Source organism: Sorex fumeus, unplaced genomic scaffold (genome assembly GCF_029834395.1).
Source record: "Sorex fumeus unplaced genomic scaffold, SorFum_2.1 ptg000128l, whole genome shotgun sequence".
Taxonomy (NCBI): Eukaryota; Metazoa; Chordata; class Mammalia; order Eulipotyphla; family Soricidae; genus Sorex; species Sorex fumeus.
Window position 1 is genome coordinate 18,859,866 of NW_026606185.1, and position 27,943 is coordinate 18,887,808.

The 27,943-nt window shown below is 39.1% G+C and overlaps 1 protein-coding gene across 1 annotated transcript in view; it reads left to right on the forward strand.

Moving 5' to 3' along the window:
- L3MBTL4 (L3MBTL histone methyl-lysine binding protein 4) overlaps nt 1–27,943 on the forward strand; it is a 328,160-nt gene that overhangs the window by 152,189 nt on the left and 148,028 nt on the right. Inside the window, exon 11 of the mRNA XM_056138437.1 lies at nt 3,220–3,322. Within this exon, the coding sequence (XP_055994412.1) occupies nt 3,220–3,322 (103 nt within the window). The remainder of the gene's footprint in view (nt 1–3,219; nt 3,323–27,943) is intronic.

A 27,943-nucleotide genomic window follows, 5' to 3' on the forward strand; every position in this document is an offset into this window, starting at 1 on the left:
CTAATTATGTTTTTAATTAAGGCAAATGTTGTATAAAATAAGAAGCTAAAATATTCCTAAGATTTAGCCTAAAGATGTAAAGTAAGCACTAACTTAAAATATTATCTAGTATAAGGTTATATAGTCTATCCTGGTCTAGGATTAAGTCCAGGACTTATCTAATGATTTATGACTTACCTAATTTACCTATGATAACTCTAAGACAATATGAAGCTATAATTATCTAGTCTATCTACTATGACATTATCTATTCTCTGAGAAAGTATATGCTATGACGTACAAAGATTATCTAGGAATTATTTAGACCAATAGGAATTTTATTCCAACATAAAATACACCAATTTGTGAAAGGACCCGTAGCTTGAAGGTAAAGTAAAAAGCCAGTATGGATTCAGAATATTACATAAAGAGAAGAATCAAAGAAGATGTATTTGAGGGTCTAGAGAGGAATCAGAATCCTTGCCAGGCTAAGAATTTACATTTTATCCAAACAACAATGGAAGCCACTGAAAAACGAAAAAAATAAAGGCTGGTCCAGAGAGATAGTAGAGCATAAAAGCACTTGCCTTGCACAGGCCCACCTGAGTTTGGAACAAGGTGCCACATAAGATATCCCAAGCACTGCCAGTAGTGATCCCTGAGCACAGAGTCAGAAGTAAGCCCTGAGCACCACAGGTTGTGACACCCTCAAACCCCCCCCCCCAAAAGAGACTTTTTGTTGTTGTTTTCTTTAAACTTGATATTTGAAGCCCACACCCACAATGCTCACAGCTTTCTTCTGGCTCTGTGCTCAGGGATCACTACTTGCGGGACTCCGGGCACTTTATGTGGTACCTGGTATTGAACATTGAACCCAGTTGGCCCCATGTAAGACAAACACCCAACTATACAATCTGTACTATGCTATACTATCTTCAACTCCCAGATTTGTGTTTTGAAAGATCATTGTAGTTACAAGATGGACAAAAGATGGCAAGAAATAAAATAAAGTCTATTAATTCTTCGCATTGGAGATGATGATGATGACTTGGATTAGGCCAATTTCTTTTCTTTAGTGATAAAGATAGATGGTCATGCTAAATATAAAGATAAATGGTCATGATAAAAATATTAATGGATGTAAGGGTGGGGCAAAATGAGGAAAGGGAGTTAATGCAGTTTATTGGTCATTACTGGTCATTAATCGGGGCTGAAGCGATAGCACAGAGGTTAGGCTGTTTGCCTTGTATGCGGCCAACCTAGGTTTGATTCCCAGCATCCCATATGGTCCTCCGAGCACCACCAGGAGTAATTCCTAAGTGCATGAGCCAAGAGTAACCCATTTGTAATGCCGGGTGTGGCCCAAAAAGCTAAATAAGTAAATTTCAACAGAAAGTGGTCATTAATCTGTGGCAGGATTGAAGGTGTCAGTGAGTATGAGATGTGAGGAAATAAAGGTTACTTCTTGGCGAAGTGTGGGTGTGAAGGGAAGAGTAAGTAGCTAAAAAAGGAATGCGGGTTCTAAGTAGATTTTCTCTTTAGTTTTTTTTTTTTTATTGGGGAAAACTAGTATGTTGGAACACTGGTAGAAAACACTCAAATAGTCTAGGAGTGATTAGAATATACAGTAACCTAAGATGTTGAGTAATGGAAGATGGTTGGGAGGGTGAATGATTTTTCACTGGAGCAGGGAAAATGTTCCGTTCATTCTGATAGAACAGAAGGAGGGTGAGTGATGGTATTTGGATGAGCAATGAAAAAGTGTCAGAGGTGACATTTCATCAAAATAAAAGTCCTGCTAAGAGTGTTGAGGAATGGAAGTTAGTGGAGATGTGGAAGAGTACAGAGTGCCTCAGAAAATGCTTAAGATGGTTCTGGTGATATATGATATGCAGTGTTGTATAATTACTTTCCACGTGAGGATGTAGTTATGCAGAACTCAGAGCAGCAATATGGTACAATTGATCCAGGTTTTTTTTTTTTTGTCCTTAAGCCACGTGTGATAAAAACTCAGAGAGGAAATGGTCTAAATTCTAGTTGTTTTAAGATTTAAGAAGGGAGTTACGAGAGGGAATTAATGATAATAAAAGGAGAGAAAAAAGTAGAGGAATAACAGTGATGCTATGAACATCATCAACTGTTGAGATAATCAAGCTAGCAAGCATTCTGATCTTAATATTATTTTTCATCCAGTCGGTAGTCTGCATATTGATTTTGGAATTCTATTTGAGGTGATATAAGACCCAGAGGGGTTTTGTGTGCGAGATAGATTCATGAGGTGAGTGGGCAGCATATTCAGTGTTCCAGCCTACTCTGTGGAGATGGAGGTTATGGTTGAACTAGGAGACAGGAGCTCAGAGTGAGCCTGGTTGTTGTAAGATGACAGAAGCAGACGCAAGAACAGCGTCTGATAGCGATGAAGCCCTATGTAGTAAGCTTCAGAAAATATGAAAAATTATTAAAGAAAAATATTCTAGAAAAGATCCTGGGTTGAAAGGAGACATTTACTACTCTGCCAATCCTAGGGATGTGATATTAACAGCTTGAAAAATGAAGAGGGTGCCTCTGTCCTCGTGAACAAGCAGATTAAATTAGATCTTGGAAAGTGAAGCAGATCTGGCAAGAGGAATTTTAATACTGGTAATCTATACAGATGAATTGCCTTTGGAATAGGACAGTTCATCTGAGACCTGGCATTACGTACGCTATGATGTGAAATGCATAGTACAGATGCGGTATGATACACTATGTTATGCATGGACCAGTTCTTCCTCTAGCTTTCACAGATGCATGAGTAAACCTGGGTAGGATCCTATTTTCTCTTTGCCACACCCCATTTGCTAACTCATTTTTTGTCCAGAATTTGGGGATAGGGGAAGATGATGTAGAGCCACAAAACAGAGCTCATCCTCTCACTGTCTCAGTTCATGGCCATATTTCCTGTGCAGGTATTATTTACTGAAATGAATCAGTGAATGTTCTTTTATCTGTTTCTTTCACCTTTTCATTTTTCTCAGTCTCCAGTAGTAGTTGTTGTTAGTGTTATCACTTACATCCCTGATATATTCTGCTAAATTATTTTATAAAAGCTCACAAGTACTCAATAACTTTTTTCCAGTGGTGTTTGTTTTTAATTTGTAAAGTCTCAATGAATATCATTTACATATATTAGTCTTCTTTGTTTTTTGTTTTTGTTTTTACTGAGAATATTTTCAAGATCTGTTCTTTTACTTCCTGAAGGCGCAAATGCTGTGAAAATACTTCCAGGTCAACCTGTTTGCCCTACTCCAGGGTGCCGAGGAATAGGCCATATCCGTGGTCCACGGTATTCAGGACATCACAGGTAATTTTATTTTCTTATTTAAGCTATTTCAGGGATGAATGAAAACATGATTAGATTATCAGTTACAAGCAGCTTCATAACTGATTCTCTTAGAGCCAGATACCTCCCACTATTCCCTTCTGTGTATTCCTCAAGCCCTTCCTGGTTGTTTCCTACTGTTGGGGCCCTCAAGCTTCCTTGGAACCTTAATGCCTTATCAGACTCATATCACTTGCCAGAGTTCCTACTGAACAAAATTTTCTTGACAACTACCATAACCTTTGCTCTCTATACCCATCACACTAGTTCCCACATCAGGACTGAATTTTCTCCACACAACATTTGGATGTTGCTTTCTTCTAGAGAAATTCAGAGCCTCTTGCTTTTCTCCTCTTGTTTTGATATTGCCCCTGTTTCATTTTCTCTGTAGTTTGCATTCATTTGGAGATGAGATAATTCTTTGCTAGAATAAAAATAATAGTTAAGAAGTTCTGTTACACAATGTTTGTGTTTTAAGTATTTGGTAATAATATCGGGATAGATACTGCTTCTAAGGAATAAAATACATGTAAGTCATTATTGAGTTTTCTGTCCCCATCAATTTATAAAAAAAATAGACACATATACATAGTGATCATTTTACAGAATATATAAATTAAAACTGGATGTGGTTGTCATCAATTGTGTCCAAATATGCAAGAAAAGCAAACGTGTAAAGAAAAGAGTTATGTCTAGAATTTATAGGACTTGAAAACATTAGTTTAATTTTATTTTAATTCCAAAGGGAATTCTGTATAACTCATGAAATTGCAGTCCTGGAAACCGGTACTTATAACAGTTCTAAATCAACCATAGCAAAGAAATAATGGAACATACTCCCAAATAGAATACATAGATACATTTTATGTGTAAATATAATATGAACACTTAAAAAGATAAATGTGAATAAAAATGAATAGATAATACCTGGGGAGTAGCCCAAAAGGCTGAAACAGGTGCCTCCTATACCTGTGACCCACGTTTGACTCCTCACACTGCACACCCTCACAGTTTCTGCCATGTGTGGCCTTACCACTCAGCTGGGAATCATCGAGCACTACTGGGAGTGCCTCCAGTTCCATTAGATGACCCTGGAAGAAGTCACCTCTTTCTGCTCTCTCCCAGTCTACTTTTGGTTGGCCTTTGTGCCTGGATGAACTAATTGGCCATCTTAGAAATACCTCCAAACTTGAATCTTGATCCTCAAAATTAGCCAAACCATGATACAGTAGTTGGTCTGTCCTTTAGGGCTCTCTCGAGATGCCTCTTCAGATATGCAGGAGCTAAAATAACAAACATTATCTAAAGTAATATCATAGGTATTCTTCTAGGTAGCATCTCCCCACGGGCCCCGAGCTGCTCACGCAAGCCTCTTCTATTATTGTTCATCTCGGGTAACTGGCCTCCCACACTATCCTCATGTCCCACATGTGTCTTTCCCCTAGATGAATTGTGAAAATTCTTTATGAACACTTTCCTCTCCCAGCTACTTCAATGTTTCCCATCCAGTATGGTACAAATGGAGTCCAGTTGTGGTTCTTATTGTATCTGATCACATATCTAATTGAGACTGTCTGCCATGATGGCCTCTACCAAGTAGCCTCTAAAGGTTAACCAAGTAGCCTTTAAAGGTTAGTCCTTCTGAAGAAACTAGAAAAATGTAAAAACAATATTTTAAAAGTTTAAGCAAAGGCATTCTATAAAGCTTCTGGGGAGAATGAATACTTATTGCCTGTGAAAGCAGGAAGAATGGGAACTTTTAGGGAACAGAAGCAGAAGCTATGGTTGTCACTAGACCTCATAATTCGCAGCATCGCAGAGTGTCACTTTGCCAACTGGCTTGTGGCTGCCTCTCCTCCTCTCAACCTTCCTGGGAAAGAGAAGGACTAGTGTAAGAGAAAGTTACTCACCTGTTCAAGAACTTAACATATAATCCAAAGCTTAACTTTTTTTTTTTGAATCACCGTGAAAGCAGCCACAAAGCTTTCCAGTTTAAGTCTCGGTTGGTCATACAATGATCAAATACCCATCCTTCACCAGTGCACATTTTCCACCACCAAAAACCCCAGTATAACCCCTCACCCCTCTCCCTGCCTGTGTGGCAGATTTCCTCTTTACCCTTTCTCTCTATTTTGATCACATTCAATATTACGACAAAAGATCCACCATTATTATTTGGAATTTCCCCAACAATCAGACCTGCCAAAAAGGCATTATTAGAGAAATTTGTTTTTTACTGCTGATTATGAAGAGTATATGATGTTGCACGGCCATTATCAAGGCTGTGCGATTTTGGATTTCTGATAGTTTAGTAATAAGTCTGGAGGAATTATTGCCAAAAGCCATTGGGTTCTGAGATTGGTTTTTGTGCCTCTGGGATCGTGGCCGTTCGGGAGCCGGAGGAGATATTCATGGGTGGCAACTCGGGGCCCCGTCAGGGTGGGAAGCAGGGCCGGCTCCATCCCCCATCCCATAAGGCCCCATGTGCCTCATCACTGCAGTCTCATACCTGGCTGTCCATTAGGCTCTTAAAGATAGTGGCCACCATGCCACCACCACCAGAGGTAAAAGGCAGAGGGACAAACAGCCTTCCTCTCCCAGGGTGACATGACACCATAGTTTACTCTACAGTCCAGATGCATTTTTGTTGGGCATTATATGTTGCTCGAATTTTCCCACCACCATTCAAAAAGTTTAACGTTTTTATTGTCTCAGAAAAGAAAAATAAGAGGCAGTGAGTCTTGGTCATTAACTTCTCTCTGGAATAGAAAGGATAAAAATTAGGCAATGGGATACTGTTCCTAATTTTTATTTCTATGTGAAGTTACTGTGATTTGTGCTGTTGTTCATAATAGATTCCAGATATAATATTCTGAAACCAGTCGTCCCTCCAGTGTTGTCTTGCCTTTCCCAGCCACCAGCCTGTCTTCTGAACAGGCACAATTTTCAGTTTGGTATTTAGAGTTTAGGCATCATATTTACAATGTTGTTATCTCTGTGGCTTATATATTTCTATAGAATTTAGAGGCTATTTAACTGATAGGCACTCTGATAGCTTTGATTTAATTCAAATATGTGTGTAAACAAGTTTCATGATGACTGCAAGGTAATATCGATTGTAAGGCAATTATTGGAAGGTGGAGGTCACAAGTAATATAAATAGAAAGACTTGGTTCTTTATATACCTTGCCTTAATCATTTTCAGTAGTATTCTTTCTCAAGATTAAGCTACAGTTATTGGTTTACTTATTTTTTAAATTTACTATATTAGTTTATATAAATGTATATATACATATATACATATATATGTATCGGTACTGTCAACACATATCACATTAATGTACAAAGTTACTACACCCCACCCAAAGTGCTTAATGCATCACACCAGTATCAATATATTACCATTTTTAAGTTAATTCACGACCCTTTTCCTTTTCTTTCCTTATCCCACCCCCTTTTAGGCTACACCCAGAAGTACTCAGGGTTTACTACTGGCTATTCTCGCGGATCACTCCTGGTGTTGCTCAGGAAAACATAAATACTGCCAAAAATCAAATTGGGGTTGGTCACATTCAAGGCAAAAAGTGCCTTCCCCACTGTACTGTCTCTCTGGCTTTCTCTCCTTTCATGTATTTTCTGTGCAGAGTATCAAACTCAAGAGCCCCATGTGCAAATTGTACACTGTAACCATTGAATCATATCCCCAAAACTATTTTCTTTTTAAACTCATCAATTATTTTTTAAATTCTATCATGGTCACCACATTCCTAATGCTCTTTACCAAGTTAGTGAATTTACTAATGTAATTAACAAGAATTTATTAAATTTTATTACCAAATTCTCTTGTAATAACTAGGTAAGATAATTTTAACGTCAATCATAACCTCAGATTTATTTTCATATTCTTGTTCATAATCAAAATTTCACATAGTTCTCAAAACAAAAAACACTGTCCTTCAGCATATACCTTTGGTAGTAAATGTTAAGAGTACTACTAGTCACATACATATGTTAACATTAATATACCTAGATATTTGGCTAAACATAACATAAGTTATCATGATATTTTTCTTCTTCTGTGTTAATTAGATCATAAAAAAGAGTTAAGAATTTTAAAATATTGCTGAAATGTTTTCCAAAAATTCTAACATGCCTTTTTAAAAAATAGGGGCTGGGCCAGATGAAGCTTAATGGGCTGGGCACATGTTTGTATGCACGAAGCTCAGGTTCAATCCCAAGTACCACATGGTCCCCCAAGAACCACTTAGGAGTGATCCTTGAGCATAAAGCCTGGAGTAATCACTGAGCAGTTCCAGGTGGGGCCTCAAAACTTATATTCTTATCCTCAAAACAGTAGACAAATATAATAAACCATATGCAGGCCAGAGAGATAGTACAGCAGGTAGGGTGCTGGCCTTGCATGCAACTGACCCAGAATCAGTTCTAAATATCCCATACAGTTCCCCGAGCACTGCCAGGAGTGACTCTTGAGAGCAGAGCCAAGAGTAAGCCTTAAGCATTGCCAGGTGTGGCTCCAACTCAAACGAACTGTTGATCGTCGATTTGCTCGAGCGGGCCCAGTAACGTCTCCATTGGAGACTTTGTTGTTACCGTGTCTGGCATATCGAATACTCTCGGTAGCTTGCCGGGCTCTCCGAGAGGGGCGGAGGAATTGAACTCGGGTCGGCCATGTTGGCCGCTTGTAAGGCGAACACCCTACCGCTGTGCTATCACTCCAGCCCAAACGAACTGTATAAACTCAAAAAGACCACAATGGTCTATCTCCCCCACAGCCTGCGTTCAGTAGTCTCATGCCGCTTCCCCCGCCCCAGGGAGGTCGATGGCAATGGGCAGGTGAAGGAAGAAAAAGAGGGCTAGGCTGGTTGGTGTCAATTGCAGCATTCCCATCTCTATTCTCCTCTGATTCTCCTCGTGCCTCTTCCTGCCCCATGCTACTTCATTTTCCTTCTCAATCCCCCTTCATCCTCCTTCTGGCTCTGGAATCTGGATCTGGATCCCCCTTTCTCCTTCTCCTTCTGGAGTCTGGATCCTGAATCTAGATCCCTTTTTCCTTCTCCTTCTGGATCCTGATCCCCCAGCCCACTCTTACAGTCTAGTTATATCCCAAAACCATGAGGGGTTGGAGTAACAATTACACATAGGTGTGGTCACAGTCAATAGGGGTAAAGTCCTTTCCCTCAGGGAAAGCCACTTCTAGGACAGATACTCTCTCAGCAGGATGACCCACCCTAGAGCGGAATCCCCTGGGTCTGTTTCTCCTCTTCTTGTCCAACAAACATATAAGCATTCATAATATTAATCATTTTGTATGGACACAGTAAGAAAAACATTAAGTTTATAGAATTGCTCTCCTAGGACGATCTCGATCTCAGACTACAGTGCTCAGGCCAGATAGTCTTTCCTATCCCTAGCAGGGTCCTAGTCTCATCGTTACTTTTGGATCATGACAGCATCTGTCCATGATCAAGCTCTTAACTTATAGTTAAGAATCATGGAACTTTGGCCTGGCCCATTTCGATGCCAGGGTAGCTCACAACTTGACCTGGGTCCATTCAATCCCTCGTCGGGACCCTGCTTTTGGAGTGTTAGGAACTAAGGGCAACTGAGGCATAAGTCGAGAAAGCAGATGCCCGGGAGTGAATAATATTCAAAGCTAATTAAATCCTAAGTTACAAAGCATAATATTAACAGTCTTTCTGTATCTATACAAAAAGGACATTGCTTTAAAGTAAACTATTCAAAAGACATAAGGAGAGGAGAAAGGCAACATTAATTTACAATACAATTTCAGTGTCCTAGAAGGATCTGACCTTACAAATTAAGATTCTGATTAGGGGGAAAAGCTGATTAACTGGTTGAGGAAGAGAGCATAGAGAAGTGATTACAGATAAACAAAGGAATGGGAGTGACTTGGGAGCACTGTGATGAGTGTAACCTGATAAACCTAAGCTCCTCCTGGCAAGGGAGAAAGGACAAAGCAATGTCATTCTACACAAAGAAGCCAAATCTTATGCATTGGGATACAGTGGGTGGGAGGAGAGAGTTGCTTGTGGTTCTGGTGGATTGACTGAACTCAGGTCCTTGCATGTGTCTGGTGGCATCTGTGCCTCCACTTCTCTGTTTCTTTGAGCCCCTAGATAGGAGTTTATAGTTATCCTTGTGTTGAGTTTCCTGAAGAATTTTCATAGTAAAACATGCATATTCCAAAATTAATGCACTTCCCACCAGACCCACGTACATATGTACGTCTATCTGTAGTGACCATTGAGTAAGATGCTTCAAATTATTTTTTTTAATTTTATTAAAGCATCATGATTTACAAAGTTGTTCATAGTTGATTTTTATACATAGAATATTGCAGCATCTATCCCACGACCAGTATCAATCTCTCCACCAGTTTTCCCAGGATCCCTCCCATATCCCGCACACCCCCAGCCTGACCTTTTGACAGACAACTTTGTAAGTTTAGTTGTTAGTGTGAGTCTCTTGATTTCAATGGTGTTGACTCTGTGGCTTGGATATTTGGCTTATCACTCATTATCACCACCTTTGTATCTGATCCCCTGAATCTAGCCCCCTTTGCTTTTCATCTGTCTGTTCTTAGAGTCCCCTCCATTTCTTTCTTTCTCCACCCTGTACTCTGGGACCAAGGTTGATCTGGGCATCTCCCCCTTAAAACGTTGCATTGAAGTTTCTGGTCCAGGAGACAAAAATTCTCGTAATTTTAAAAGGAGGAAAAAGAAAAGCAACAACAATTCCCTCTATTTTCACTAAGGCCTATATAAAATAACCCAATGGACTTCTGTTTCCAAAGCTTTATAGAAAAGTTGGAAATACAGAGCTATGCGTAAAAGAAGGGGCTGTTCCAGCTCCTTTTCAAGAAAATACTTGCTGTGAAATACTAGGAGTCATGAATTTTTTGGGGGGTGGGGAGGCCTGGAGTGATAGCTCAGAGGGTAGGGTGTTTGCCTTGCACACAGCCAACATGGCCGGCCCAAGTTTGATTCCTCCGCCCCTCTTGGAGAGTCCGGCAAGCTACCAAGAGTAACTTGCCCGCATGGCAATGCCTGGCAAGCTACCCATGACATATTCTATATGCCAAAAACAGTAACAACAAGCCTCACAATTTGTTGTGAGTTGTTACTGGTGCCCACTCGAGCAAATCGATGAACAACGGGAGGACAGTGCTACAGGACAGTGCTACATGAATGTTTTTACCATCTCCTGTCAGATTTCTGATTCACATTGAAGCTTTGATGCTGTGAAAGCCAGTAAATAAATCTTAAAATAAGATATCAGTATCTTGTTTTGCATGGCTGATGAGAATAATAGTAACATTATTTTGCCTACTGTTAAAGACCTTTGAAATATTATAACATTAGTATCATAGTAGTATAATAGTAACATATTTAATCTATTGTTAAAGACATTTGAATAATACATCATTTTCAGAGGCCATATGGACACTGTTTTGTCCTTTGTAGATAACACTTTGCTTTCAGAAAGACTTCTAGTAGTTTGCATTAAAAGAGCGAAAGGGTTAAAAATAATATCTGAAGTTGTTTGCAGTTTATGTAGATCCTACAGAAACTATTTAAAGAAATCACATCACTTATTAATTGTATAAAATAAGACTTTGACACAGTTATACTATTTACATTTATTTCTATGAATTTGCATGGTGAGTAAAATGAAGAAAGTATATTTGTTAATATAGAAACATTTTTACTGACTGGGGAGGGAGTACAACAGGTAAGGTGTTTCCTTTGCATGCAGCCAGTCTGGGTTTGATCTCTGACACCCCATTTGGTTCCCGAGTCCCATCAGGAGTGAACCCTGAGCATCAAGCCAGGAGTAGTCCATGAGCACTGCCAGACGTGAATCACAAAACCTGAACAAAGGAAACATTTTAAGATGGTAATATTGGAACTAGAAGATATAAATTTACTCTTTTAACCAGAGTTGACAGTAAGACATGCCATTTTCTTTTTTAAAATGGGTAGTCTCTAGAAGACGAATGCCCCTCCATGGCGTAAAGTGTGTAAAGGAAGTTTAGAATCTAAATTTTATACATATACATACATATACATATATATATATATATATATATATATATATATATATATTTGGAGAGCCAGGAATAGGTGCAGTGTTCAGTCCATCTCCCAGTATTCCTGTGTGGGGTGCAAGATTCACATTGCTGTCACATGGGAAAAACACACAGGAATGTAGCATGCTCTTCCAGGTAGTGAGTCTCAGAAAGCTGAGGTCCCTGGGCTGCTCCTCATGGATACTTCCAGCCCAGTGTGGCCTATATGGTGAGTTATCCGGACTCATTTTGCTAGATTAATGATGATGAAAATTATTTGACAGTTTTCTCCTTTTATTTATGTGGTGTGTGTGTGTGTGTGTGTGTGTGTGTGTCCACTCGTGTTTCATACTAGCCAGAGCTGAACTTCCAGAAAATGAAAACGAGACAAATTATTGTACTTTTTTCTGCCTTTGTTTACCTAATTTTTTCAATGATAGCTATTAGAATTGTAGAAACAGATAAGATCAACACTGAGATTAAAACAGAAATAAATATGTATTCAATATATATTATAGTATTCTGAAATTATAATGCAGGATTTGAAGCAAAATAATGTTGCATTTTAATTCATACATTTCAAACTAATATAACTAGGAAATAATAAAGGTGTATAGAATCTGAATAACAACTGAGCAAAAGATCAAACGATACCTTTTAAGCAGAAAGCCTGTTAAATCCATTTAAGAATATTTTAGAATTCAACTGTTAGATCACAAACAACTTGATAAATTCTGAAAATCAAAACATTGCACACCTGTTCTCTGATAAAAAGTAATAGGACAACAAACTGTTGAGAAAAGAATTCTGTCATCAAAAACATGCATAAAATACTTATAAATATAACCCGAGCTACCATCAGACACTGCCTCAGGGACTTTATATATATTAACTGGAACTGTGTAAAGATTCATTGTTAGATAATGTTAACATAATTATGAACCTAGTACTTTAAAGTTTGCCTTGCTCAATTACTTCATCCCTCTCTAGAGTCCTGCAAGCTGCCGAGAGTATCCCACCCTTGCAGCGGAGCCTGGCAAGCTCCCAGTGTCGGATTCAAAATGCCAAAAATAGTAACAAGTCTCACGATTTGTTGTGAGATGTTATTGGTGCCCTTGAGAGCAAATCTATGAACAATGGGAGGACAGTGCTACAGTGCTACCATCAATCTAAGGGGAACCAAAACCTGAATGTTAGGAAATCTAGATTTAATGCACTAAGAACATTAACATATAAACCCTGTGATAGCATTATGTTTATTCTTAGAGGTAAACTTAGTCCTATATAGCAAGAAAGAGTGATAATAACTCTTTCTCGTCAACTCTTTTTCAACTACTAGAAAAAAATGTAAGAAATATCAAATGAAAAGTATGGAAATGGATGAATTAGAACACAGAAAATTAAATGAGTGTCTAAAAGAAATATATGACAAGAGCAATACTACAATAAGCAGTATATACAAATGTAGTTGAGGATTTTCTTGGATAGTCCATGGAGTATTTTGAAAATTTAGTTTTCTATTTTGAAAGGAATTTTAGGTTCAGTTCTTGGGTTTCTTGCTGGATTGCTACTACCTTGTGATAAAATGATTCATTTTAAATTGTTGTCATTCCTTTTAGTTGAGACCTGTGGGAAAACCCTTGTTGTTTTGTTGTTGCTGTTGCTTTTTAAATTTTCATTTATGGACACACCCTGCAGTGCTGTGGATTCTCCCAGCTCAGTGTTCAAGGGTTGGCCCCAGACATTAAAAATCCAACCCCAGATTCCCACTGCAGTTCTTTGCACTATCTCCCTGTCCTGTGACAAAACCTTTGAACTATTTTGTTTGTATTTTATTTGTTTTGTTTGGGGAATGTACCTGACTGTGCTCAAGGCTTAATCCTGACTCTGCTCATTTGCCATTTTCAGCGGGACATGGTGGGGGGACTGTATGGGGTGTGAGGAATGGGACGCAGGCCAGCAACATGTAGGCCAGTTTCCTATCCGTGTACTATGGTTCCTACCCGAACCTTTAGACTTGATCTGACACATCTTCTGGCTGTTATTATTAGAATCAGTGTGTACTCTTTTTTTCTTTTAATTTTTATTAGTTAAACACCATGAGGTACAGTTGTAGGCTTACACATTTTTGTGCTTAGGTTTCAGTTATACAAGGATCGAGTACCCATCCCTCCACCAGCGCCCATTTCCCCCACCACCACTGATCCCAGGATCCCTGTTCTGTTGTTTCTGTTCTGTGTTGTATGATGTTATCTCCTTGCTATTTGAATTGCTTTTCCCTAATACTCAGTTATTATATTCACCCTTCAGATGTCTTTTGATCATCTTTACATCTTCTTTGAAGAAGTGCCTTTTGAATTCCTCCCACCATATTTCAATAGTTGTTTTTGTTTTTTGTGTTCATTCATTTTCTGACTGCTCTGTGTAATTTGGAAATTGGTCCTTCGATGTGTGAAGAGTAGTAAAGTGGTTATCCCACCACCAATTTGCAACGCTATCCTACCTCCCAGAACACTTCTCTGTCTGTTCCTCCTACCCATCTACCCCACCTGTTTCTGGTAGTCTCCCTATTTTTTTATTAAATTTAGGAGTCATCCTGCTGTTGAGGATTTTTTTTGTAAGATTGCTTGCTTTATTCATGTTCAACATATGACTGAGTTCATCTGGAGCCCTCTTTCACTTCCTTAATAATTTCATTTACTACCATCAATTTGAGACATTCTGTCCCAAAATGCACGACTTCTCCTCCTCCTCCTCCACCTCCTCCTCTTCCTTCACCTCCTCCTCTTCCTCTTCCTCTTCCTCTTCCTCTTTTCCTTCTCCTTCTCCTTTTCCTTTTTCCTCCTTCTTCCTTCTTCTTCCTTTTTCCTTCCTCCTCCTCCTCCTCCTCCTCCTCCTCCTCCTCCTCCTCCTCCTCCTCCTCCTCCTCCTCCTCCTCCTCCTCCTCCTTTTTCTGCAGAATATCATTCTATTAAGTGTTATCCTACAGCTTTACTTAGTCATCTGTTGATGGGCATTTAGGTTGATTCCAGTTTTGAGATATTGTGTATAATACTTCTATGAATATAAGAGTGCAAATATGCTTTCAAATCAGTGTTCTCATATCCTTAGGATAACTGCATTGGAATAAGACTCCTGCTTTCGAGTAATACTACTGAATCATTTGAAAGTTCCATTTTTTTTTATTTAAAGTAATCTCCACACCATTTTTCATAGAGATGCTCCAGCTCACATTCCCACCAATTGTACCTGAGCTCCTATCACCACATCATTATGACAGTTGTTTTCAGTATGGTCTACTTATTTATTTTTACTGTGTCAGAAATCAAAACCTGGACAACACACATGCAGGACACCTCTGAACCACACATCCTGCCTGGTCTCCAATATTCTTTAGAGAGAATATTTTCCTGGGTATGAGGTGATATCTCATTGTGGTTTGCATTTCCCTTATTGGAAGATGTTCACCTTGGTTGTCAGATGTCTATAGACTTTCTATATGTCCTCTTTCCTCTTTCAAAAAGTCGTCATTCAGGGTTTTTGTCCCATGTTTTGATTGTGTTGATTTAATATTTTTATGTCAAGTTATATGAGATATTTTTTGGGGGGGAGGGTGGGTCTTTTTTGGTTATTAATCCTTTTCAGATGTACAAATATTTCTTCGTTGTTACCTCTTTGGTTTGTGATAGTTTCTTTTCCTTTGTAAAGGTGTCTTAATTGAATGCAGTCCCATTTGCGTTTTCTTGCTTTTTTTCTGCCAGTGGATTTGAATTTTTAAGTATATTGCTCGTGCTGAGATCCTGACCAACATTGGCAATGGTCATTTTCCTTATTTGTGTTTTGCGATTTTGGGTTATTTTCCAGTGCTTTTCATCAGTTGAGTTAATTTTCCGTGTGGTGTTAAATAAATTCTTTTGCATGTAAGAAATTTACAGGCCAGCGTTCTCACCTTGTGTTCACAGGATTCTCTGTCTCCATTGCATAGTCTTGGCTCCATTATCATAGATTGTATGTACATAAATGTACTGGCTTATTTCATGCTCTGTCATCTCTTCCAGTGACCTGTATGTCAGATCTCCAATGCCACACTGTTTTGTTTTCTAATATAGTTTGAATCAGGGTTATTGTGACTCATTCTTATTTTCTAAACATTGATAATTCCCATGATAATGACTCAAACTAATTTTTTATGATTTTATTTATCAAACTTTATAGTTGCCCTACCTCATAACAAAAGTACCTTTTTATGAATGTGGAAAATAGAAGACTTTATAAAATTGTTTTCTGTGTAGCTTAAATTACTATAATTTATTAACGATAGCTGATTGGAATACTTGGCTGAAAAGACTTTTCAAAGCATGATTTTAATTTTCTATGCACAGTACTTCTTAAATTATTGTCATCTTCAGTAAAAACTTATCATGTCAAGAGAGTATCATAGTGACATGTGTTCACATTTATCTGATTCCTTTGTCACTTGGTCTGTCATTTTCTTTGACTTACTGTTGCTCCATATTGAAGTCGTACTGGTTGAAATTTTTAAAAGAAACTTGCAGGTGTATTTTTAACTTTAATAACTAAGAGAAAAATAGTATCTGTATTTAGATAACACTTAACTCTCTAAATGACATGATTAATTAACCAATTTAGTGAAAGCATTGGTAAAGTAACAAAAGATCAGCTCTAGGTCTTTAAATCACTTCTACTACTATAAATACTTGAAGATTAATGTATAATACCACTGATTTATGAACTGGGAAATAATTGTGTGAAAATTCAGTGTTTTTCTATCTTCAAAGTAAAAGATCCATATTTCATATCCACAGAACGCTTACTTTTATAATTTGAGCATTGTACTTTAAAGACATTTGTTGAAGCAAATTGTTGACACAAAGATTTTATTGAATACAAAATTACAAATTATGTAAATTAATAACATTGTAGAATCTGTATCTTCCTGTCAGAGTAGATGGATGTCATTTTTATTTCTATGTCAGGATAGTTTACAGTAATAAACATGATATCTCATCATTTAAGTTAATTTAACAACCAAAATAGACAAAACTAAAGTCTGTTTTTAAAACTAGAACTATTATTATGCATATTAATTTTGTAATTGATATAAATTTAAAAATTAGTCCGTGGTCAATACTGAAATTTTGTACAACAGAATATTCATAAATGAAAACATCTTTTTTTCATCTTCCAACTATAAATATATGTACTTAAAATTTTATTTTCAGACTTTAACATATGCATATATTCACACACTTATTTCTCCATAAGTAGAACATGATTACCTTGCACGCGGCCAACCTGGCTGACCCAGGTTCAATTCCTCCGCCCCTCTCAGAGAGCCTAGCAAGCTACCAAGAGTATCTCGCCTGCACTGCAAAGCCTGTCAAGCTACCTGTGGCGTATTCGATATGCCAAACACAGTTATAAGTGTCACAATGGAGACGTTACTGGGCTCACTCGAGCAAATTGATGAGCAGTGAGGACTGTGACAGTGACAGAACATGACAGAATATAATTTGTGTCACTTATTTGGGGATGGCAGAAAAGATCTCCTAAGTAATGTTTAGGGGACCCAGGTACCATTCCCCATTATTCTAAATCAACTTGGGTTGTCACTTTAATGTTCGGACCAACTCAGAAATGCTAGCAGGGAGAGACACGGGTACTGGGGATCAAACCTGGGTTTAAGTCATGCAGTGCTTGAACCTTAACCCCTGTACCATATCCCTGGTCCCTTGTTTTTTTAATAAAACACCAAGTGTATTGGTTTCTGGTGTCCTAAAAAATTACTCAAATGTGTTCATTAAATATTATTTGGTGCATAAATGTTGTAACTATTGCATTCTTGCATCCTGGGTCCTCTTTATGTTAGAAAGGACTAAGTTTACCCCAACTTCTCTGTTACCTCATATTAATAGCGTCAATTTTTTGAATATTCAGAAAATTGTTGCCTATTTAACTATTGTTAGCCTTTTATGTCATTTTATTTAGGTAAGAATGTTGTAAGAGCATGCAACTTTCTTAAAATTCTAAGAGTATTTTCTTATTGATAAGAGATTGTGGCCTATTTGTTCTCTCCTTCCTCCCTCCCTCCCTCCCTTCCTTCCTTCCTTCCTTCCTTCCTTCCTTCCTTCCTTCCTTCCTTCCTTCTTTTCTTCCTTCCTTGCTGTCCTCCTCCCTTCTTCTCTCCCTTTCCCTCCTTCATTCTCTTTCCTTCACCCCTCTATTTTCTCCACCTTGGTGTCCTTTCTTAGCGACCATCAGAGCTCAGGTCACACACTGGATGGGGGTATGTCAGTGATGCTGAGAATTGAACTCAGGCCTAAACCCTGATAATCATGTGCTCTACCACTTGAGCTCTCTCCCCAATTTTTCTTTCTTCTTTCTGAGTTTTAACCAATAAAGATCAACTTAGGAAAGAAAAATGTAGGCAAATAATTTTGCAGTAGTATTTAGGACAACTTCATACCTTTATTTATAAATATTTTACTGGTTTCTGTGGTGATCTTAATCCACTGCAGCCAAAAATTCCTCCTCATTTCTTTATTTACCATTATTTATTCCTTCTTCTGACAGCTATTTTTGAAGGTTTGTGTTACCTATGGTCACTTCTTATTATGTTGAAAATATTTGCATATCAGAAAACACAGCTCACAAATGAGCCATTTTGAGAGAATTTAGATGCTTTGCATACAGGACTTTTCCCTCTGAGTTTTTCCTGTAATGCTTCCTACCATCTTCAACGTTTTATTGCAGTGTTACAGCCTGGTGCCAGGCCAACTTACCATCCTTCAGAAGTATCAGTACGGAATATTGGAATATTCTCATGTGTGGCTTTACCACAATAAAGCCCAAAGATTGGCACATTTGATCTCTACCCAGTGAGGGTCGGCCGCAAAGAATGAGACAAATATACAAGGAGACAAACAAACACACAAGGACTGTCCAAGGATGAGTCACCTGAGCAGTCTTGGGAGAACTCACAGGCTGGCATTTATTCAATACAGTATCACTTGCCGACCCTTGCACTCAGCACAGGAGCCCTTGTTTAAGTTGTCAGAGACGTTAAGGGCAGCTAGACGACACACCAGAATTTAACAGGTACCTCAAGAGCAGAGACTGGGATTTTTCATATAATCAGTTCACAGGCCCCCTTAAAGAATAAAGTAATGACAGTTTCTTATTCTACTCTTTCCTATTGTTTTCTATATCTAAAAGACCCTATTTTGTTCTCTTCTTTCCTGGGTGCCCATTCTCTGTCCCCAAAATATTCTATTCTTGCCTGGGCACGTATTTTCTGCCCTATTAGACTATTAGATTCTAAAATGACTTAAATTGTGACTGTGGGGTTTTTGTTAGAAGGGGGTGATCTCCCACATTCATGTCTCTTTATATAAATGTATTTTACTTAACAGCTCCGTATTTCTGGATTAACATTTGCTTGTTTAATTGCTTGCAATACTATTTTTTATAGCTTTTGAACCAGAATCCTCTTTCATATTTCCATTATCTCCTAATCACAGGGAATAATACACACACTCATATGCACACGCACACACACACATATTCATATATGTTTACTTCATAATTAATTTGTCGTGATTCCTGCAACTACTACTCAAATAGTTGTCAAATTTGTCATAGCTAATTTGAAAATATACAAAAATATGTAATGTTAATTAAAATGTTTTAATTATTGTTTTGATTACAATGGATTATTATCTTCCAGGCAATAACATTCTTAAGTCAAGGAAATTTAATACTTTAGAGCCTCCTTCTTATGGATGAGTCACGGTCACGGTCAAGATCCCGATCCTCCCCTTGTTCATCGATTTGCTGGAGCGGGCCCAGCAACGTCTCCATCGTGAGACTTCTTGTTGTTGTGTTTGGCATATCAAATACTTTACGGGGAGCTTGCCAGGCTTTGCCATGCGGGCGAGATACTCTCGGTAGCTTGCTGGGCACTCCGAGAGGGGCGGAGGAATCGAACTCAAGTGGGCCATGTTGGCTGCGTACAAGGCAAACGCCTTACCACTGTGCTATCGCTCCAGCCCTCTTATGGATGAATTTATTTTATTTTATTTTATTTTTTATGTAGGAGTACTGCCACTGATTAAGCTGATTGATTGAAGCAGGCATAAACTCCACATTACTTTTTTAATTTTTTTTCAATTTTTCAGAAAGTTTTTCATAATATTTATTTACAGTCAAGATTTCAACACCAACCCCACCACCATTGCACCTTCCCACCACCATTACTTTGATGAGATCAGGTGCATTCAGGATAGTATGACCTACACACCACCATTACTTTGAATCTTCCCACCACCACCCCAGCCTGCCCCTTAGGCAGACGCTAACTAATTTATTTTGTTTTGCTTTCCATGAATAGTATGAGGTGTCGCACAGTTCCAAAAGTGGCCACGTGATTGTGGATTCAGTTGTGAGTCTCTGAATCATGGCTATTAGTGTGTTTAATGGCGCTCAGAGGCAGTTCTTGGGCATGACTGCCAAGAATCCTGAAAGGCAGGGAGATGAAGGCAGGTCACCCATCCCTGACTCCATGAAGCCTGGAGGTTTCAGTCACTAGTCCCTCAGACCTGGGTTTTTCAGCATATTCATCCTCATGGGCTGGAGCGATAGCACAGTGGTAGGCTGTTTGCCTTGCACGCAGCCGGCCCAGCCGCGCCTGGTTCAATTCCTCCGCCCCTCTCGGAGAGCTTGGCAAGCTACCGAGAGTATCTTGCCCACACGGCAAAGCCTGGCAAGCTACCCGTGACATATTCAATATGCCAAACACAGTAACAACAAAGTCTCATGATGGAGATGTTACTGGACCCACTCGAGCAAATTGATGAATAACGGAGGGACCGTGACCATGACCATTCATCCTCATGTGTGAGGGACTCATGACAAGCCTGTGAAGGTCAGCCATGAGCGTGGCAGCGATTGGGTTCTGGAAGTTTGCAGCTGCTGGGATTCATTTGGGCCAGACAGAGGGACACATCTGCCCCCCTCTGAGGAGTCCCAGTGAAATCAGCCTGACACGGGGTGGGGGGACATCTCTGCAGCATCTTGCTTTCTTCTGAGATTCATTTGTGAGTCTCTGAATCATGCACTTAAATACACTCATGCACTTAACTGGCCTGATTTTGATCTCTTTCAATATTTATTCATGGGTCTCTGAGGCAAGACTGATATCTGAGCTTGTATAACTGAGCCGGAGGTAGTTTGTGAGTATGACTCCCACTTTCTAACTTTTGGCCCTTTAATTTCTTGAGAAACTTGGTCCCAAGTTGTTGGGGTCTGGCCAGAGGTACAGCGGCAATTTTGGGATATCGGGAAGCCTGAAGGCACCATCAGGTTGCTGATGCACCCTGCTGGGCAGCACCATTCACCCAGGATGAATTCATTTTAAACCAGGAGTAACTAACTACTGAATACCACAAGGTGTACCTGCGCCCCCTCTCCCCCTAAAAAAGCCGCTTTATGTGCCTCTATCCTGAATTTTAAAATGAACCAACAGAGCGAAGTAAGTATCTGAATATACTGAAAGAAATGATGTTCTTTTCAGTGAGACCATGGGTCATGCAGAGGAACTTACCAGGATAATGAAAGCTGGCCTTAAATTCATTCTCATGTCATTTCTATTTTATAGAAAACCCCAGTTATATCTTGGAGTTGAGCCTGAGACGCATATACCTCCCACACACATGAAAAGAGGCACGGAGTCTTCTGTCAAATACTTGGCCAGCTTCTGTGCTATTTAAAATACATTGTAAAAGAGATGATAAGATCTCAGAAAGGATAAAATAGCACATACCACTACTTTGTATATTTCCTAAACAGAAACACACACGTACACACACACACACACACACACACACACTCACTCATACACACGTACATACACACCATACACACACACAAACACACACATACACACACCTGACACCACTCTGTCTCTTCATCTCATCCCAGACACCCACACACTTATCTAAGAATTCCTTACTGGTAATTCAAAGACATTGAAAACATTGTTGCAGTACTAAAAACCAGGATTTGTTAAAAAGCAAATTTAAGTTATATCTTGAGGATGAGGAAAAACCCCGGGCCTGCACAGAGCTTTGCGTGCCATTTACATCCTGCTACCTGCCTTCATGGCCTGGCACTTTGAGCAAATCATCGCTACTTCTGAGAGTAGCTAGAAACAGCTCCTTATGTTTGTCCACTGATAGACATGCTAAGGATTTCACCACAGAACCCATAGCTACCATGTTCCAAAATAATCCAACTTGTATTTGGTGACAAAAGAAGCCAGTGTGCTCCCTTTCATTATCGATAACTTTATATAACTAATATTGTGAGGTGATGGTACAGCAGTCATAGGTCGGCTTCATGGCACTCTGGTACACAGATAAGACTTGGAAATGAGACTTGTTAAGGGAAGAGTATTTTTCTGGGAATGAGTCAAATGCCAGTTCATAGGAAGCCTGAAGCCATTTCAGTGTTGGTCTCTATAATGCTTGTAAAAAAGCAGTTTTCTAAAAGAATGAAGATTATTTTTGTCATTCCTGGTGTTCTCATTATTTAAAAATAGGATAGTTAAGTGGCTAATGAAAATCTTTAGGAGTTTTTAGGATTTCTTTTGAAAAGTTGGTTACTTCAGAGAAAAATGCTGGATGTTTATGGCTTAAATAAAACTGAAAAAGCAAAATTTTGGACTTGTAGTTTTAATACCCCAAAATATATTTGATGGATACCACTTGGAATTATTTGTTTTCTTTTTCTCCTATAACTTTGATTCTATCATACTGAATGCATTTGATGTGCCCAGCATGAGGCTAGATCTATTCCCATTCCTAGAAGCATATATAGTAAGGTCATCAGTAAGGTATATGTTAGTTAAGTGGAAGGAGAAAGATATGTTCAGGGGAAAGTGAGTTGTCATAAGAGGGTTTTTTAATCTAACAGAAGAGTTTCAAGAAAAATTTCCCAGAAAGACATCTTCCCGAGTACTAACGGATGCAAAATACTGCACTCCTTTAAGGGAAAAAGAAGAGGAAAAGAGGGGATATTCAAAGTAGTTTCTCTCTGTGTGTGTGTCTCTCTCTCTGTTTATGTGTCTCTGTGGCTCTTTGTCTCTGTCTCTCTCTGTCTCTCTTTCTTTCTCTCTCTCTCTCTCTCTCTCTCTCTCTCTCTCTCTTTCTCTCTCTTCCTCTGTTTCTCTCTTTCTCCCTTTCTCCTGTTTCAAATATCTGCAGCTTGGAATTGGGTGATAGTAATAGGGGATGAAGAGTGACAGATGGAGCTGATTATGGGATGGGAGCAACTGCTGCTGTAGTCCTAAATCTTTCCAGCATTTCTGGGCAGTGAGCCTTCATATTGTATCAGATGAAAGGTTAAAAGTACAGGCCTTCCACCATGCACTCGGGTCTGACCTGAGTGATCAACCTGGTGCAGTCCGACTGGGAGATCTGTGCTGGTGGTAGGCTGCTCCCCTTTACTAGAACATCCAGCATGGTGTGTGAAAGATGTGACAGAGCAAAGAGTCATAGCCTTTCTTTTCATGAATTCGTTTGTCAGTCTGCAGCTCTCTTAGGATGCAGGCATTAAGATGTTATCTTTTCTAACTTTGCCATTGTAGTGCTATTAATAATCCAAGAAGAAATGCTTTATGACACTTCAAAATTAGGTTTTGATGCATACCAAGATTTTGACATATGATATCTGTGTATGATGATCACAACATATGTTTTATAATAACTACTATCTTCATTTTAGAGATGAAACATCAGTTGATTTCAGGGAATTATCTCTCATGGGTTACATATGAGTGGCAGATGGAACCAGAATTTGAATGTTTTATTTGAGCTTATCATTACAGGAAGCTTTCCTTCTCTCTTATGAAAGGTTGGAAGTTAATTCTACCCCTGGTGTGTTGATTAAATTGGAATCTGGACCTTCAACTCTTCTGAGTCAGCTTTCCACATAGTATGAGAGCTTCCAGGGCTAGAGCAATAGCACAGCGGGTAGAGTGTTTGCCTTGCATGTGGCCAACCCGGGTTCGATTCCCGGAATCCCATATGGTCCCCTGAGCACCGCCAGGGGTAATTCCTGAGTGTTAAACCAGGAGTAACCCCTGTGCATCACCATGTGTGACCCAAAAAGCAAAAAAAAAAAAAAGTCTGAGAACTTCTTGTCCTGACATGGTTGTAAGCAGATAGCCAATCTGTCTTCCCTTCCTTGTTTCGTTATTTTTTCTGCTGTCTTCTACAAAGTGGTCTGAGCAACCACTCCACTCCAACATGAATCAGGTCTGATCACAACCCACAGAACAGAGGAGGAGTTCTGCTCTGTGAACCCCTAAGTCTGCCTTGACCATTGCTGCCCATTCACCTAGAGAAACCCGCTTAATAGCTTTGTCTCTCCCTTTCTCAAAAGGATTAATGTACTCTTTATGCCCCTAAACAACGGGAAGCTCCACAAATAATGAAATTGAATGATCCAGTCACAATGACATGCATGAATCTCAAACACCATATTAAGTAAAGAAATCCAAAACAACTCACCCAGCATAATACACATTACATCAGGTTCTGCAGCAGGTTATCAAAGCAGAATTGTTTAGGGAAGGATGTGTACACAGATGATAAAACTGTAAATAAATGCGTAGAAATAGTAGAGGGACAGTGGAATTAGTGAGGACCTCGCTGGAATTTTTGTGGGGCTAACACTGTTTTATTTCTTTCCCACAGCAATGGATATGTGGATGTCCACTTTATAATTGCGTTTTACACAGAAAACATATAAATTTAACATTTTCATTTTGTGTTATATGTCCAGCAAAATTAATAAATAGCATTTCAACATACTTCAAACTCTTAGACTTAAAGATCTGTTGTTTTCAGCTCAGATAATCTTTATGTTTCCCCTGACATGCTGAGGGGTTATTGTGTACCCTTGCTTGACCCCAGACAGGCTGAAGGGTGATCCCATAGGTCACCTGCATCCCCCTTGCTGCTAAACCCTCCGTTATTTCTAAATCTTCACAGATCCAGGGTTTTCTACATAATGCTCCTATTCCACTGTATTCTGCTGCAAATTTTAGTTGTTACTGACCTCTCCTTGTCTGGATATTATCTGTTGTAAAACATTTCTATTCCTCTGACATTAATTATCTTGTTTCCTTCCATTTTGCCTTAGTCTTCCAGATCGACTTCTTGTTTGGCATTCTCCTCAACTGGTTTTTCTGGAAGATCTTTACAGGACCTCTGCTCTCCCCTTTCTCCTCAGAGACTTAATGCTTGACAGGGGTAAATCACCTGAAAATCTTAAATAAACACCGTTGCTTGAACCTCTCTCCCAGATTCTCTGCTTTTACTGTGGGGAGCAGAATCTACTTGTCAAGGTTACTCTCAAGTCCCTGTGGTTCAGATGTGCTCCAGGGTTTGGGAGCTACTTCTCTCCAGTTTCTGTGATAAACTGTTCTTGAGACTGTGGCTCCATGATTTTCATGTGCTACCAAACTTCAACTGCTTCTCGTCTCCAACTCAAGTTGCTTTTCTCCACCACTGAAATCAGTGAGTGGTATGGTTGATCATTTATCCATTTACCAACTTGCAAAATAAGAAATCATTCTCTGCCATTATTACTCCTTTAACCAATGTTGTTCCTCAGTGGTCTGCTTCTTAAGACTTCTCAAATGTCTGTACTCATATTCGCTGTTACTTTGGTGTTGCTGTTATTTCTCAGATCACTCAGTGGTGGCCTCCTGGTTAGGCCATCACTTTGTTTTCTCTTACTGCAGTAAGAGTGTTTTGTTTTGTATTTCTTAAATGTGAGATCACAGTCTCACAGTTCTGTTTTAACTGCCACTTAAAGAATATTTAAGTTGGTTTTTCTGGACCATCTATGCTTGTGCAGATGTGCAAAGCTCAGACCTTGGCATGTCTTTGCATTCTTCATTCTCCCGCAAGAAACTCACTCTATCTCTGTACTACACATATTCTTATTCGGGTAATCCCTACTCATCTTAATACACCTTGAAACATCACTCTTGGGAAGGCTTTAGTGGTTGGTCATTCTGTGTTATGTGTGGCCACCTGTGTGCTCCCTTATCCTTTGAACACCACCCCCCAGTTCACCTGGACTAACACCCTAGAGGGTCCATTGTCCTTGCACAAGGCAGAACTCCTGAAGGCAGGTACTGTATGTTGATTCTCACTTGGCCCTTCATGCTAGGAAGTCGCTGGAATTTATATGTGATGAAATGAAATAGTATACCCCAAATTTTATCAAGTCATTTTCGAATTGTAAATAAGTAAGTAGTCATATGTTTGACTAAGTAAATATAATGACAGATATTCACTGAAGAATGAGGGAGGCATTTTTGGAAATGCAGTTTTGTTTTAATAATATTTTTGACCACTTTAAGCTGCTAAAACAAAACAGCATGGATTGGGTGGTTTATAAGCAATATAAATAGTCCTCATAGTTCTGAAGACTGTATGGCCAAGATTACCAGTGCGGGCCTTGCTGCATTGGTGAGGTTCTTCTTCATGTTCACAGCCATACCTTTTCACACTAGACATGTGAGAGAGCTCTGCAGAGTCTCAGATGAGAACTCTGACCACATTCAAGAGGATCCAGCCTCATCAATCGGGTTTCCCCCAAAGACCCACCACCCAACATCATTGCATTAGGCATTAAGAGCTCCACGTATGAAGTGCATGACTTTAATGTTTCTCATAGCTGCATAGTATTCCATTGTGTATGTATATTGTATTTTTTTTATCTATTCATCTTTTGTTTGGCATTTGGGTTGCTTCCATATTGTGGCGACAGCACTTAGAATTGGAGTGAACGTGGCGACAGCACTTAGAATTGGAGCGAACGTAGGTGTTCATATGTCTCTTCAAATTAATGATTTTGTGTTGGGGGGGGCGGTCAGTACCTAGAAATGAGATAGCTTGGTCAAATGGGAGTTCCATTCCTCCTTTCCATTTTTGATAAGCTCCATGTTGTTGTTTGCTATAGAGACTGGACCAAGTGACATTACGCCAGCGGTGAATGAGGATTCCCTTTGTCTCCAAGTCCCCACAAACATTTTCTGTTTTTATGCTTTTTTAAATAATTACATTCACACTAGTGAGGTGATACCTCACTGTTGTTTTGAGTTGAATTTCTCTGATACTAAATGATAATAAGTACTTTTTCATATTCTTATTGGCTATCCCTATGTATTTTTCATGGAAGTGTTTATTCACCCGTCCTCCCCATTTTATTATTGAGTTATTGTTTCTATGTTGCTGAGCCTCAAGAGTGTTTTATAGATTTTAGATAAAAGGTTAGTACCTGGGGCCGATCAGTAGTACAGTGAGTAGGGTGTTTGCTTTGAACACAGCTGACCCAGGTTCAAGCCTCGGCATCCCATAATGGTTCCTGCGTACCACCAACAGCACTTCTGAGGGCAGAGGCAATAGTAACCTCTCATAACCCCTGAACATCTCTGGGTATGACCCAAAAAGCCAAAAAAATGGTTATATCCAAGGTATATAAACAATTTACAAAGATTAATAATAAAACATCGAAGAGCCTATCAAAAATGGTTGTTAGTCCTTTATTGAAGTATTATGTGTGACTATATTCTCCCTTTCAGTTGAATGCCTTTTTATTTTAGCCTGAGTTTATTTTGCCATGCAGAAACTTGGATTTCATATCTAAGGGTATCATGTGAGTGTAATAAGCCAGAGACAGGACAAATACAGGATGATTTCACTCATCTGTGGCACATAGAGAAACAAACAAAGGGTATAGAAACCAAAGCACAAAAAATTGTAAATCTACAACTTTAAAAAAAATAAAATAAAATAAAGGGGAAAAAAAAAAGAAAAAAAAATGGTACTACATGGAGAGTATCATGCTAAGCGAAATGAGTCAGAAAGAGAGGGACAGACATAGAAAGATTGCATTCATTTGGGGAACATAAAGTAACAAAATAGGAGACTAACACCCAAGAATAACCTAAATAAGTACCAGGAGGTTTACTTCATGGCTTGGAGGCCAGCCGCACTCGCTAGGGGAAAAGGCAGCTCAGATAGAGAAGGGAGCACCAAATAAAGGGTGTTGGGAGGATCCTCCCAGGATGGGAGATGTGTGCTGAAAGTAGACTATAGACCAAACACAATTGCCACTCAATGCCTCTTTTGCAAACCACAGCACCCAATAGGAGAGAGAGAACAAAAGGGAATGACCTGCCACAGAGGCAGAGTGGGATGGGGGGGATGGGGGTTGGGAGGGATACTGGGATCAGTAGTGGTGGAGAATGGGCACTGGTGAAGGGATAGGTACTTGATCACTGTATAACTAAAACCCAAGCACAAAAATTTGTAAGTCTACAACTGTACCTCATGGTGTTTCACTAATAAAATTTTTGTAAAAAAAAAAAGAAAATATCCGCCAATGAAAAGCAT